The 14012-nt window shown below is 42.3% G+C and overlaps 1 protein-coding gene across 1 annotated transcript in view; it reads right to left on the bottom strand.

Moving 5' to 3' along the window:
- blmh (bleomycin hydrolase) overlaps positions 1-14012 on the bottom strand; it is an 85256-nt gene that overhangs the window by 19017 nt on the left and 52227 nt on the right. The window contains 2 exon segments of the mRNA XM_080428749.1: positions 548-706; positions 2619-2774. Coding sequence (XP_080284875.1) covers positions 548-706; positions 2619-2774 — 315 coding nt within the window.

Raw genomic sequence — 14012 nt, 5'->3', positions numbered from 1 at the left:
CAAATCTTTGCTTCTGAAGACTCTTATTATTATTTTTTTAACGTATGTTGCTATAAAAGCAGTGGTTCTTTAACTTTTTCATGTCAAGGACCCCCAAAAATGTATTTGGCCACGGACCCCCATCTCAAAATATTTTGTTCCAAGGACCCCCAGAAGCAAAGATTTGAGATACAAATGTACATATATCAAAGATTTACACACATTTTCACAATTATTTTTCTAAAATAGCAGATCTATAAGCTCACTTGGTGCCGTGCTATGAGCTTGTAGATCTGCTATTTTTGAATAGAAAACAAAATCTAAAATGACAGATGGTTTCCCGGTTTTAATGGGTTAATTCAACAATAAAATGACATTTTATTTTTCAATACAAGGTTGAACACACACACACACACACACACACACACACACACACACACACACACACACACACACACACACACACACACACACACACACACACACACACACACACACACACACACACACACACACACACACACACACACACACACACACACACACACACACACACACACACACACACCTCTCCCTCCTTGATGGACTCAGCAGCAGCCTTCTTCAGCAGCTGGATGGCCTGGTTGTTGTACAGGGTCTTTCGTCCGCCCACCATGTTTCCCAGGTACTCCACGCTGTACAGCTTCCCGTACGGGTTCTGAGGTCGGGGGTCGTTCACCAGGCAGATCTATGGACACACAAATACAATACAATCTGACCACTGAATACATATCTTAACTCTTAAACTGACAAGAGTTTATTTTTTATCCGTTTATTTTTTAACATTGAAGTGAATGGAGCAGCAACTCCTGGTTCTTCGTGACGAACGGAAAAACGGAAAAAACATAAAGATAAAGAATCACTTTAGATTTTTTTTTTTTTTTTTTATGTAATTTTTTTTTTTTAGCAATAGCTAAATTGTCAAAGAACAATTTTGGCCTCACCACCCTACCTCCCACTACAGAGCATTGGCACATTATAGGAGGATAAAGCAATATATAATATATATATATATATATATATATATATATATATATATATATATATATATATATATATATATATATATATATATATATATATATATATATATATATATATATATATTGTTTTCATCATATTGCTAATTGCACAGAGCAGCAGCCATAACTTGGTTGGTTATCAGAATATTGAGAAGCCTTTGTGTTATAAGTCAGTATTATTTTACAAAAAATGACTTTATTTTCTTGTTGGTTTTCTGCAATTGTCGATGTTGGCAAATATATATAAATATAACCTTCCATTTGACAGTGACACATCTCTTCCATTAGTTTGTATTATCAATAAAATATAATGGAAGTAAATTAATCGCAATGCATCGCAAAACACAATAATCACAATATAATGGAATCGTAGCCCTCTGAGTCGGAATGGAATGGTCAGGTACCCTAATACACACTGACCTTATAGTATAACAACACAGCTACAGCTAATCACATTGATAATGGGTGTGTGTTAGATCGTAGATGTGCCAATACTATATTTCATAGTTTCATTTCATTTGGCTTAATTGTTGGACAACATGGCCTTTTTAAGGGGGGCCGTAAACCGTCCATTTGGTTCCATGTGTACACTTAGGTTGTTGCGTCGTTGTTGTTTACATGTGCGGTGGAACAATGGCGCCACGACGAGTGAAACGCTTTAAAGTTTCACCTCGTCCTCTTCTACCCCAAGGTATGGTGCATGCAGCCCAGCATGGCAGCAAGTCTCTGTTGTTGATAATATTAATAATCCAATTGATAATAATCTGTTTTGGAAACTCTAAAATCTCCCTGCAAAAGACTAGCGTCGCCTAGCTTAACATATTCAATGTGCGACGTCTTCTCAGTCTGTCGTTGCCGAAAATGGCAGATCTACAAGCTCACAACGTGGTGCGATCAGACGCGGTGTGAGCTTGTAGATCGGCTATGATTGGTGCGTGAAGTATAAATTACGCTTTTAAAGTGACGGCACACACATTAACCAGTTTCTTCAATATTATTTTCTAAAAGTAAAAAAGGTCACTTGCCTTCTGTCTGTTAGAAAAATTGTGTATTTGAAGGCCTCAGTAAAATGTAGCGCAAGTGATATTTTGTGTTAAAACTAAGAAAAAAATAATAGAACAAATGCACATGCATTTTCTGTTTATAAAGAGCTGAGATTGTATAGTAATTATTACAGTACTATTCATAATATAAAGCCATTTCATACGTATTGCACATTAATTAATGGTTTTAATGATAGGCAAGAATATGTGTCAGTTGTGTCATCTTCATTTCATTGTAGATGATGGTCAGCCACAAACTCACACTGAAAACTGGCCAATAAAAACGATACCGGTTCTGTTCAGTCGTTTCACGTTTTTCCACAAAATCATAGAAAAAAACAGTGGCTCGATAAAAGCCCGGATCAATAAGCAGGATCAATAAGGTGCTCATTTTATCAATACAAAAGTAACGAGTTTAGGGATGTCCGATATTATCGGCCTCCCGAACTTACTTATGGACACTGCATTATTGCACACACACACCTGTGCGTGCGCGCGCGTGCATGTGTGTGTGTGTGTGTGTGCCTGTGCGTACCTTGTCCTGCAGGTTGTACAGGGGCTTGACGTGCTCCCTGTAGAACTCCTGGGGGGTGAGGGGTCCTATGCGGTGGAAGTTCTTGTCCTTGTCTCTGTACTCCCAGCAGATGCTCTCGGGGGGGCTGCCCAGGCACACACTGACCACTCGGAACACCTGACCACACACACACACACACACACACACACACACACACACACACACACACACACACACACACACACACACACACACACACACACACACACACACACACACACACACACACACACACACACACACACACACACACACACACACACACACACACACACACACACACACACACAAAAGAGTTAAAGATGGAACACCTGCCCAACGCACACACGGCCTAAAGATGCAATCCACAATCCAGTGAATTAAATGTTATCTTGACCAATCTAGTATGGTAGAGTAATGTATGTTGATAAAGCAATAAGCTACAGTGATGCTCGTAGCCCTGCATCCTGCGTCTCTGTAGGCTGCACCAACGCTCCTGATTTCGTGTATAGAGGGGCGGGGGTGTATAGAGGCGCAGAGAGACTGCGCCTGATCCCATTGGTTCACCGATCTGTCCGTCAACCCCCGCCCCGTTAACAGAACATTACGAGCGACGCCCACAGCACTCTCCGAAACCCCGACGCGCGACACGTTGTTTTCGGATCGTTATTTGCGGTGCGACACATGCATAAATCATTTGAAAGGAATCCCACTGTGTAAGAAGAAAACACCAGAGCAATAAACGCTGACGCAAACATCTACTTCTCTTATACAAATATCTCTGTTCCGATTACATTCTCTTCCCCCTTCCCCCACAAAGTGTTGTTGTTCTTTAGTTCCTATATCCATCTCTGCTCCTGTGAAGTGTACATTATCTTCTGTGACTACAGGAAGTAGCATAGAGAATGTACATTAGGACAGTGGTCCTCAACCTGTGGGTCGGGACCCATAAGATGCTATCTGTGGAACAGAGTCAAACTAAATTAAATACGTTTTATACGATGATACGTTTTCGTGACGATATGTATCGTTTTGGGGAAAAAAAATATCGTTTTGATTATTATAATTTTTTTAACAATAATAATAATCAGGCATGCAAACAGCCCCGAGGTGAAAAGGGTGACAAAATGTTATTTTTTTTGGGGTCAGGTGTCACACTATTGCCCTATTTGGATTCAAAACGGCTATTGTAGCTGAAAAGCTACAAGTTTGCATGTCTGAATAATGCAAAAATATAATTATTTGTTTGCATTTGCTTTTTTTCTCCCCCATATATTTTCATAATAAAAAAGTGCGTATCGTATCGTATCGAAATCGTATCGAAGTTGTGAGCCAAATATCGTATCGTATCGTTTCGTGAAATTAGTCGGCACACCCCTATTGGGGGGTATCTATGGATGAGGACTGACGGACGGACAGACCAGTAGGTTGACAAAAATAGCCGATCTGCAACCTCACTACAGGCAGTGGTGTGAAGTACTTAACTCACTGCCATAATTATTTCTGGCTATTTCTGGCCAGTGCGATTTTGTTTTTGTTTTTTTCAAAGTAAAAAAAAAAGTGCTTTGGAAGCGAGATACAGCCTTTTTCAGTTATAAGTTAAATAAGGAGTGGATGGAGCTGCAAATCTTCAGATAATGATATCTTGGGTTCTCAAACACGTGAAACACGTGAATGGCACTCAATGAGTTAAGTACAGTTTTGAGGTACTCTTACTTTACTGGAGTATTTCCAATTTTCAATACATTTACTTGTACTCGACTACATCTGAGAGGCAAATATTATACTTTTACTCCACTACAATTATTTGAAAACCTTAGTTACTAGTTATGCGTCGCGACACAATGTGAGCTTGTAGATCTGCTGTTTCCAATTTTGTATTTATTTTTTTAACTAGTGAAAACTTGTACATTTTGACGCCAATCAATACTTTTGTACTTTTACTGAAGTAAATGGTAAATGGTGCATTTATATAGCGCTTTTATCCAAAGCGCTTTACGATGGAGGAGGAAACCATGCAAGGCACCAACCTGCTCATCGGGAGAAATTAGGGGTTCAGTGTCTTGCTCAAGGACACTTCTACACTAACTCTGGGGGAGCCCGGGATCCAACTGGAAACCTCACGGTTCCCCATGTAAATGTAAATGTTGAATTCCGGACTTTTACTTGTAACTTAGTATTTCTACATGGCAGTATCGATACTTTTACTTAAACCATTTTGGGTGGGAACCCCTATTTATAACTATATCTTTCAAGACGGTAACCCCTTTTGGGGTTCATGTTGCTATGTACAGTATATAGCAACTAGGCCTGTCCCCGACTAAGGATTTGTTTAGTCGAATCTAATTGGCGACTAATTGCCAATAGTCGACTGGCAGTCGACTAATATATATATATATATATATATATATATATATTTTTTTTTTAGGGCCAAAATACATTTTATTTCAAAGGGCCAAGTCTACACAGTTTGTTTCGTCTCCAGAAGAGTTTCTAGTGTCTCTATCTCTCTCTGGAAGAGGTTGCACATGAACTCTGCAGCCGCACTGAGGCGCTCCAACACAAACAATACCAATACAAAGACGAGGAATAAGAAGAATAAAGTGGAAGTTACGTGTGGTTGCAGGTGTAGACTTGGCCAAAAAAACTATTTAAAACATTTTTGACCATTAAAAAAAAAAGTCGACCAAGAGACACGCAGTCGACTCGGACCCCCCGCGACTAACCAGTCGACTAGTCGACTTAGTCGAGGTCAGGCCTAATAGCAACACACATTTGTTGTAATTGTTGAATAGATATTTGAAGTTTTTTCAGAAATGCAGGATTTAGAAGGCGTGTTTAGAACCGGCCTCAGGTCTAAATGGGTGAAGTAAGAAATGTGAGTACTTTTTTCCACCTCTGACAACACGTCACGTTGTGAGCTTGTAGAAGGCTATGTTTGCCATGTATCATATGAGGACATAATATATACTGCAGTGGTACAAACCCCTGTCTCCCCCTCCAGCCTATATTGGCCCCCTTACACCTCTTTCCATGTGTGTGTGTGTGTGTGTGTGTGTGTGTGTGTGTGTGTGTGTGTGTGTGTGTGTGTGTGTGTGTGTGTGTGTGTGCACTCCTAACAGTGCTGAGCTCCAGAGCCGGTTCCTGTGGGCTAAAAGCAGGTTGTTTGGACTGGGTCTACACACAGAACCTGGCCCTCCTAAGCACACATACAGCTATCTCAGGAATGTCCTCTCTCTCTCTCTCTCTTCTCTCCAACTGATACACCAAAGAGAATAACAAAAATAAACATATAATTGTGTTTTAACCACTTAAGCCCCATTTATAACGTTTCCACAAAAATAGCCGATATACAAGCTCACAACATGGCCGAGTTGAAAGTGGTTAAAAATGGGACATCCTGCTTAACCCATTAAGACCTTCAACGCATGTGTCATTTTCGGATTTCTTTGGCTATTCAAAAATAGCAGATCTACAAGCTCATAAGCGCCATGAGCTTGTAGATCTGCCATTTTTGAAAAATAGTGAAACGTTGTGCTAATCAAATTTTCTAAAGCGAACATTTGTAAAATGTGTTGTTCCAGCGTCCTCCAGAAGCAAAGATTTTTTTATGTCAAAAATAGCAGATCTACAAGCTCATAGCGCGGTACGGTGCCGCGCTATGAGCTTGTAGATCTGCTCTCCCGGTCTTAATGGGTTAATTAATTGCAGATACTGACTTGTCAAAAAAGTGAAATAACAGCCTCCCTCTCTCTCTCTCTCTCTCTCTCTGAGCCTCAGCACCGGTGTGGTACATAAATACAGATGCTGTTCCTATCAGGACCAGATTAACACACAGGGCTGAGACTCAGCACAGAGGTGTTGTTACAGGCAGATACAGAGACAAAGAGATGAGAACCGACCACAACAGTGGTTCTCAATGGGGGTTCTCTCAGGGTTCCTTGAGGTGGGTTCTAAGTCTGTAACTCTGACAGTGTACACATGGAACCAACAACTTGTTCCATGGGAGTGTCGGTGCTCAACCTGTGGGTCGGGACCCCGAGTGGGGGGGGGGCCATATGTTTTTTTGGGGGGTCCCCAGATGACGGTGAAGTGACAATTTAAGGACCTCTTTAACACCAAAAAGAAAAGAAAAAAGACCATTACTGCATCAAAAGTAATGCACAAACTATAGCTTTAAAACTGGTCAAAAACTGTCAAGTGACATAAGAAAGAGGCAAACATACTGGCCCTCATTTATCAACGCAGCGTATAAACCGGCTTATATTTTTCCATATATTCGGCGTACACCAACGTCAAAGTCACATTTATCAACGGATCCTACACAGCCAATCCTGGCGTACATCAGGTCGGAGCTTTGATAAATCTCACGTCTGAAAACGAGCGTCATTTAAATAACACGCCCTTAAATATTCTCAAAACGCCCCGATTTTACGACATGAAGAAGAATCAGAATACGACCAAAGACATCAAAAGCCAATAAGAAAGAGTTTCCCCCGATCGCCTCGCCTCGCTGCCTGTCAAGTCACACACACACACACACGCACACGCACACGCCTCACCTCTCTCTCTCTCTCTCTCTCTCACTCACACACACACACACACACACACACACACACACACACACACACACACACGCCCAACTGTGTCTTTCATGTAATCCGTAGCGGTACAATCTTTGTCACTTAGGCTTGTAGCCTACATGAATGACATATTATGATACCAATCACATCGCCATGAATGGAATACGTTTGTATATTAATTTATTTAACCCATACCGAGCAGTGCACAAGCAGTCATGTAGGATATTCCCCGTGAGACTCGGACGGGCGGCAGTCATTCCGCGGCAGTGATTCCGCCACGTTAATAAGAGATTGGAGCGTCGGGTTTATATCCTTAACCCAGCCAGGTTGTAGACTTCGTAACTCTCTATGACATAACTCCATAACATAGGACAAGTTACTGTAAGTTTGTACACCTCACTGTCCATGAAAAGATCGTCGGCAGTCCCGACCGCGGGACTCCCGAAGTCCCGACGCAAAAGCGCTCGTATATTTTGAAAATAGCAGATCTACAAGCTCACAACGCGTCGCGATGCGACCCGTTTTTGAGCTTGCAGATCTGCTATTTTAAAATAGCCAATGCAACTGAATGACTGTTAAAGCAGTTTGTTTAAATTACTTTATAAAATGTTATATTTTCACAGGGATTATTTATTAGTGTGTATATATACATTTAGGAGTGGATTATGTGTCCAGATGCCTGTCAGACAGTCAGACAATGCTGCTCCGCAGGTCTAGAATGGAATAAACGGGCGCAGCCAACGTCAACAACTGGTCTCGACCAGACGTGAGATCTCAGTGTACGGTAGGATGAAGCCCACGTCAGGATATATTGATAAATGCCGAAAGGTGCGGTGATCTCGCTCTACGCCCATTATTTGGGCTGCACCGCGTTGATAAATGAGGGCCACTGTCCCCAGATCAAATATCAATATTTTGGGGGGTCCCCAGTTCAAATATGATTATTTTGTGGGGTCCCCAGTTCAAATATGATCATTTTGGGGGGGTCCCCAGTTGGTTTGAGAACCACTGCTATACATCACTGTTTCTCAACGCAGGGTCTGGGGACCACCAGAGGTCGGCTCCTCTCTCATTTACATGTATGTCACCACATTCTATTCTAACTGACTGACACAAGCACAATCCACTCAGATTACATGTTGTGTCTGGCTGAACAATAAAGAGCCAGGTGGGTTGTGTTTGGCCTGGTGTCTGGGGTTACACTCAGGGCTCTAATGGTGTCTGGGGTTACACTCAGGGCTCTAATGGTGTCTGGGGTTACACTCAGGGCTCTAATGGTGTCTGGGGTTACACTCAGGGCTCTAATGGTGTCTGGGGTTACACTCAGGGCTCTAATGGTGTCTGGGGTTACACTCAGGGCTCTAATGGTGTCTGGGGTTACACTCAGGGCTCTAATGGTGTCTGGGGTTACACTCAGGGCTCTAATGGTGTCTGGGGTTACACTCAGGGCTCTAGTGGTGTCTGGGGTTACACTCAGGGCTCTAGTGGTGTCTGGGGTTACACTCAGGGCTCTAGTGGTGTCTGGGGTTACACTCAGGGCTCTAATGGTGTCTGGGGTTACACTCAGGGCTCTAATGGTGTCTGGGGTTACACTCAGGGCTCTAGGGTTGTAGAAGTGCTTTTCCATCCTGAGTCAATAGGTCTTAACGGCACTAAAGAGCTTTGTGGAATCAGGTTAGTAGACGCTGAAGGTTGGCAAATTACTAGGGCTGTGAATCTTCTGATATCTCACCATTCGGTTCAGCTAGTGGGGTCACGATTCGATTAAAATTGTTTTTTTCAAATCAGATTCAGATTCTTGGGGTCACGATTCGATTAAAAAAATCGATTATCATTAAAATATGTTGTATCTAAATGATTTCAGTCATATTGTTTTCATCTGGACTTTAACAACCAAAGTGTAGCCTGGTTATTTCCAACAGCTCAAACAAAACATCACATAACACCAGAGAGGGTCGTGTTAAAATGCTTGGCTTTGATGGAATCTTAGATTAGGTGTATAGTAGTTCTATTTGATGCAGAAACACAACATGATTGCCTTGATGCGAGTAGCATTAAGGAGTGTCAAAGAGCGTCAGCTGGACAGTGACACAGCTCGTGACTGGAGTTAGTTTTATAAAGCCCTTGAACATGACTGAAGACATGATAATGTTTACTGTGATGATTATGCTAAGCTTATATTTCATAATTATCACAAACACCATAGAGTAAAAACTGCTCTAACTTTAACCAACAAATACATAAATAAATACATTTAAAACACTTTTTTTTTTTAAATAGATTTTTGGAAATTGTGAATGGATTTTGAATCGTTGATAAGAATTGTGATTCTTACGTGAATAGATTTTTTCCAACGCCCCTATAAATTACACATGACCTGTGTACTGCACATGACTGTTGTTTGTATATGTGCACATTTACAGCTCTACTGTAGATCAAACATCTCTGTCCATCTGTCTCTGAGACACACCAAGGATCTCTGCACTTCATCACTACACAATACACACACACACACCTGGTAAATGGTCTTAATGAATTGAGTACACAGGACCACAATTGAAACAAGCCTTTGGAACTTTTGCCGTTATCATTTTAGCATCATTAAGATTAAGATATCATAAAGGGCCTTTCTGTGTGGAGTTTGCATGTTCTCCCCGTGTCCCCTAGGGTAGGTACCCTCACAAAAAAAACATGCAGTAATCCTGGTCTCTATACTGCCTCCCCCTGGTCATTCGGGGCGCCTGATGGAGGGGAAAGGAACTGGTTGGAATAACGTGTTCCTTCCACGTGCTACGTCCTACCAGGGGAAACTCCTCCCGTCAGGTGATAAGAAGCGGCTTGCTAGCTCTCATGCATTGAAGGAGGCATGAGCTCGGCTCTGGCCTCCCTAGGCTGGCAGAGGGAGTGCAGCGCCCAGGATTACTTAGACAATTGGCACTGGGTGAAAAAATGGGTTCCAAAATCGTGAGATAAAAATGTAAGTAAAACAAAAAAAAAGATTTAGATATATCATAACAAAAAACAAAACCAAGGGCATTTTGTCTATAATTTCAGTTAGTTTTTGTTCGTTTTGTAAACACACAATACAGTTTCAGTTAGTTATCGTTTTTTTTTGTTGTATTCAAAAAAAGTTAGTTAACGGAAATGTTTTTTCAATTTTAGTTTTCGTTATTTCGTCAGTTTTAGTTAACTATAATAACCTTGCTTGTTTGTGCACACACACACACACACACACACACACACATGCACGCACACACACACACACACACACACACACACACACACATGCACGCACACAGATGCTCCCCCGAAACCCAAACAGCTTTGTTTAGACTCTCCCGTGAAGAAGAGCTTCCCCTCGTCTGCGAGTGTGTTTGCACGGACGTCTTCGGCACACAAACAACGGCCCATCTTTATAAATACCTGCTCGCTACGCTGCGCTACCTCTACCCCTCTGCAGTGGTGGAATATGTGTTTTTACTTAAGTACTTAAGTGAAAGTATCAATGCTGCAATGTAGATATACTGGTACAGGTAAAAGTCAGGAATTCAAAATTGACTTGAGTAAAAGTATAAAAGTATTGGCATTAAAGTGTACTTAAAGTCCCAAAAGTAGAAAGTACTCACGAGTTTTCGAATGTATAAAATGTATACAAATATTTTGAAAATAGCAGATCTACAAGTATACAAATATTTTGAAAATAGCAGATCTACAAGCTCACAATGTGTCGCATCGCGACGCATTGTGAGCTTGTAGATCTGCTATTTTCAAATGGCCGAAATGTACATAGGGCTGAAGTAGTTAATGTATGTTTTGTAATAATAATCCAAATCTACAAAGTAACTAAAGTTTTCAAATAATTGTAGAGGAGTAGAAGTAAAAGTACTGAAAATTGGAAATGCTCCAGTAAAGTAAAAAATACCTCAAAATTGTACTTAGGTACAGTACTTGAGTAAATGTACTTCCATGGTTCTGAAGCAGATAGCTTGAAGCTCAGACATAAACACAGCGTCTCTACCCAGCGGACAGACCTTGTATCTCCACAATGTCATCTTTTGATGTTTTTTCGTAAATTAAAGCCCTACTGTCATACACAGTGCCAGAGTAAAAGGGAAAATAGACGATCTTGTATAGGTCGTCTATTTTCCGCTACGGTTAACCCATTAAAACCGTGGCGTTATCTGTGTGGTTTAACATTTTAGCTTTTTATATTATATGGTCTCTGTCGGGGTAGACACCTGATGCTGTACGTAAAAAACTTTTCAGGATTCAAATTCAAAAGTAACAGATCTACCAACTTTTTCAAGTCAAGGACAAAAAGGTTCGTATTTGGCCGCGGACCCCCATCTAGAAATATGTTGTTCCAGGGACCCCCTCCCAGAAGCAAACATTTGAGTTAAAAATGTTCACTTCACAAAATATACATAATCAAAGATTTGCACAAAAGTGCAAGATTTTTTCGAAAATAGCAGATCTACAAGCTCATAGCGCGTCACTTTGTGCTATGTAGATCTGCCATTTTTGAATAGCAGATATACAAGCTCATGGCGCGGCACAAAGTGAGCTTGTATATCTGCTTTGAATAGCCCAAAGTACAAAACAATGGTTAAAGTGGTTTTAAAAAACGATCGTGACACAGAGACGCTTTCCCCGGAGTGAATGGGTTAATGAATAGGCCCCGCCCACTTCCTGTCCGCTCTGCTTCTGTGCAGAGTTAAATAAACTGCGTGTCAGGGCGGTCGGGGGAACACAATGCCCCCGCTGGCCCACTGACGTCACCGCAGCGCTAATATTGAAACACCTGCCTGCTCGCTGACAGACAGACAGAGAGGCCGTCATGGGGGGGAGGGGGGAGAGGGGGGAGAGGGGGAGAGGGGGGAGGGGGAGAGGGGGGAGAGGGGGGAGAGGGGAGAGGGGGGAGAGGGGGAGAGGGGGGGAGGGGGGGAGGGGGAGAGGGGGGAGGGGGAGAGGGGGGAGAGGGGGGAGAGGGGGGGAGAGGGGAGAGGGGGAGAGGGGGAGAGGGGGGGAGGGGGGGAGGGGGGAGAGGGGGAGAGGGGGGAGAGGGGGGGAGAGGGGAGAGGGGGAGAGGGGGGGAGAGGGGGGAGAGGGGGGAGAGGGGGGGCAGGGGGGGCAGGGGCTCAGGACGTATAGAGCGGCCGCTGGGGAAGAGGGTTGAGAGGAGGTTCCCGTTTCCATCGCCGGCTAACACTGGGTTAGAGTTGGAAGTGTCCTTGAGCAAGACACTGAACCCCCACTAATAACTTAACATTACAATTGACTATTGTTGTTTATCGCTATGGATGGTTTTTAGCCTGACACTGTAAAGCACTTTGTAAACACTGTTTTCGAAAAGTGCTTTATACATAAAGTTTATTATTATTATTAGAACTGCTGTCGATGAGCAGGTTGTTGGTGCCTTGCATGGTTTCCTCTGCCGTGTGAGAGTGAGAGTGTGTGTGAGAGTGTGTGTGAGAGTGTGTGTGAGAGTGAGAGTGTGTGTGAGAGTGTGTGTGAGAGTGAGAGTGTGTGTGCGTGTGAATGTGTGTGAGAGTGAGAGTGTGAGTGAGAGTGTGTGTGAGAGTGAGTGTGAGAGTGAGAGTGTGTGTGAGAGTGAGTGTGTGTGAGAGTGTGTGTGAGAGTGAGAGTGTGTGTGCGTGTGAATGTGTGTGTGCGTGTGAATGTGTGTGTGCGTGTGAATGTGTGTGTGTGAATGTGTGTGTGCGTGCGTGCGTGAAAATGGCAAGTCACTTTTGTTCTACAGTCACACACACCTAAACTTCTGATCTAAATCTTTGAAGGCTTCACAAACATTCTCACTGCGTTGCCGTCCATTTCAATTTCAGCTCAGTCTGATCAGGAAGACAAATAATCTTCTCTAAAATACAATTATATAATGTACTAAATATACTAAAGATGTAATAAAAAAAAAAAAACAGGATCATGGCAACGGCTGTTGTTGTCAACAAGACTTACTGCTAAACATGAGGATGTGATTCAGAGTGGATTGTTTGGGATGTTCTGAATATCGCCTCACTGTCGGCAGGATGGAAAACTTGTATATGTCCAAAACCAGGTTTTGTGAGAGAAACAAGCAGACTAATAGGTTGCATGATATTGACAATAGCCGATCTACGTGAGCTTGTACATTGTCTATTTTGTGGGGGGGGAGTGAAATATTTGGAACACGAATCTTGTATGGGTGGGGTCCCTGGCACAAAATACATTCAGATGGGGGTCCGCAGACGAATACATATTCCTTGACATGAAAACATTTGAGAACCACTAGTTTAAACAACATCAGGAAGCAAGACCAAATAAGCAACTACACTTTAGAATCACCCCCCCCCCCCCCCGCAAAGAAAAAACAACAACAACAACCCGCAACTATCAATATTTACAAGCGACTTTAGAGGAAAAAAACAAGCCCAAAGTGGCTTATAATAAGCGGACATGGCAACACTGAACAGGCAGTGTGTCTGTGGCAGCAGGTCTGCATTAAGGCCCTTATCTATAAGATCAGCTATAGCAGGAAAACCTCACATCTCCATATTTATTTTACGTTTTTTTCCCCCCGTAAAGTAAGGCCCTACTTCGTCATTCTACGGTGTCACACCAAAGTAGCAAAAATAGCTGATCTACAAGCTCACAACGCGTCACCATGCGACACGTTGTGAGCTTGTAGATCGGCTTTTTTTGCTATAAAAAAAGTGACTTGTGAATTGCGACTGAATAATAGCTACATTGGATCCAAACATGTATCCAATGATTCCAATCCATTGGATGCAAACATGGA

Source organism: Gymnoscopelus braueri (assembly GCF_963280865.1).
Source record: "Gymnoscopelus braueri genome assembly, chromosome: 5".
Taxonomy (NCBI): Eukaryota; Metazoa; Chordata; class Actinopteri; order Myctophiformes; family Myctophidae; genus Gymnoscopelus; species Gymnoscopelus braueri.
The sequence above is the reverse complement of the archived record's forward strand: the minus strand, read 5'-3'. Positions and strand labels throughout refer to the sequence as shown.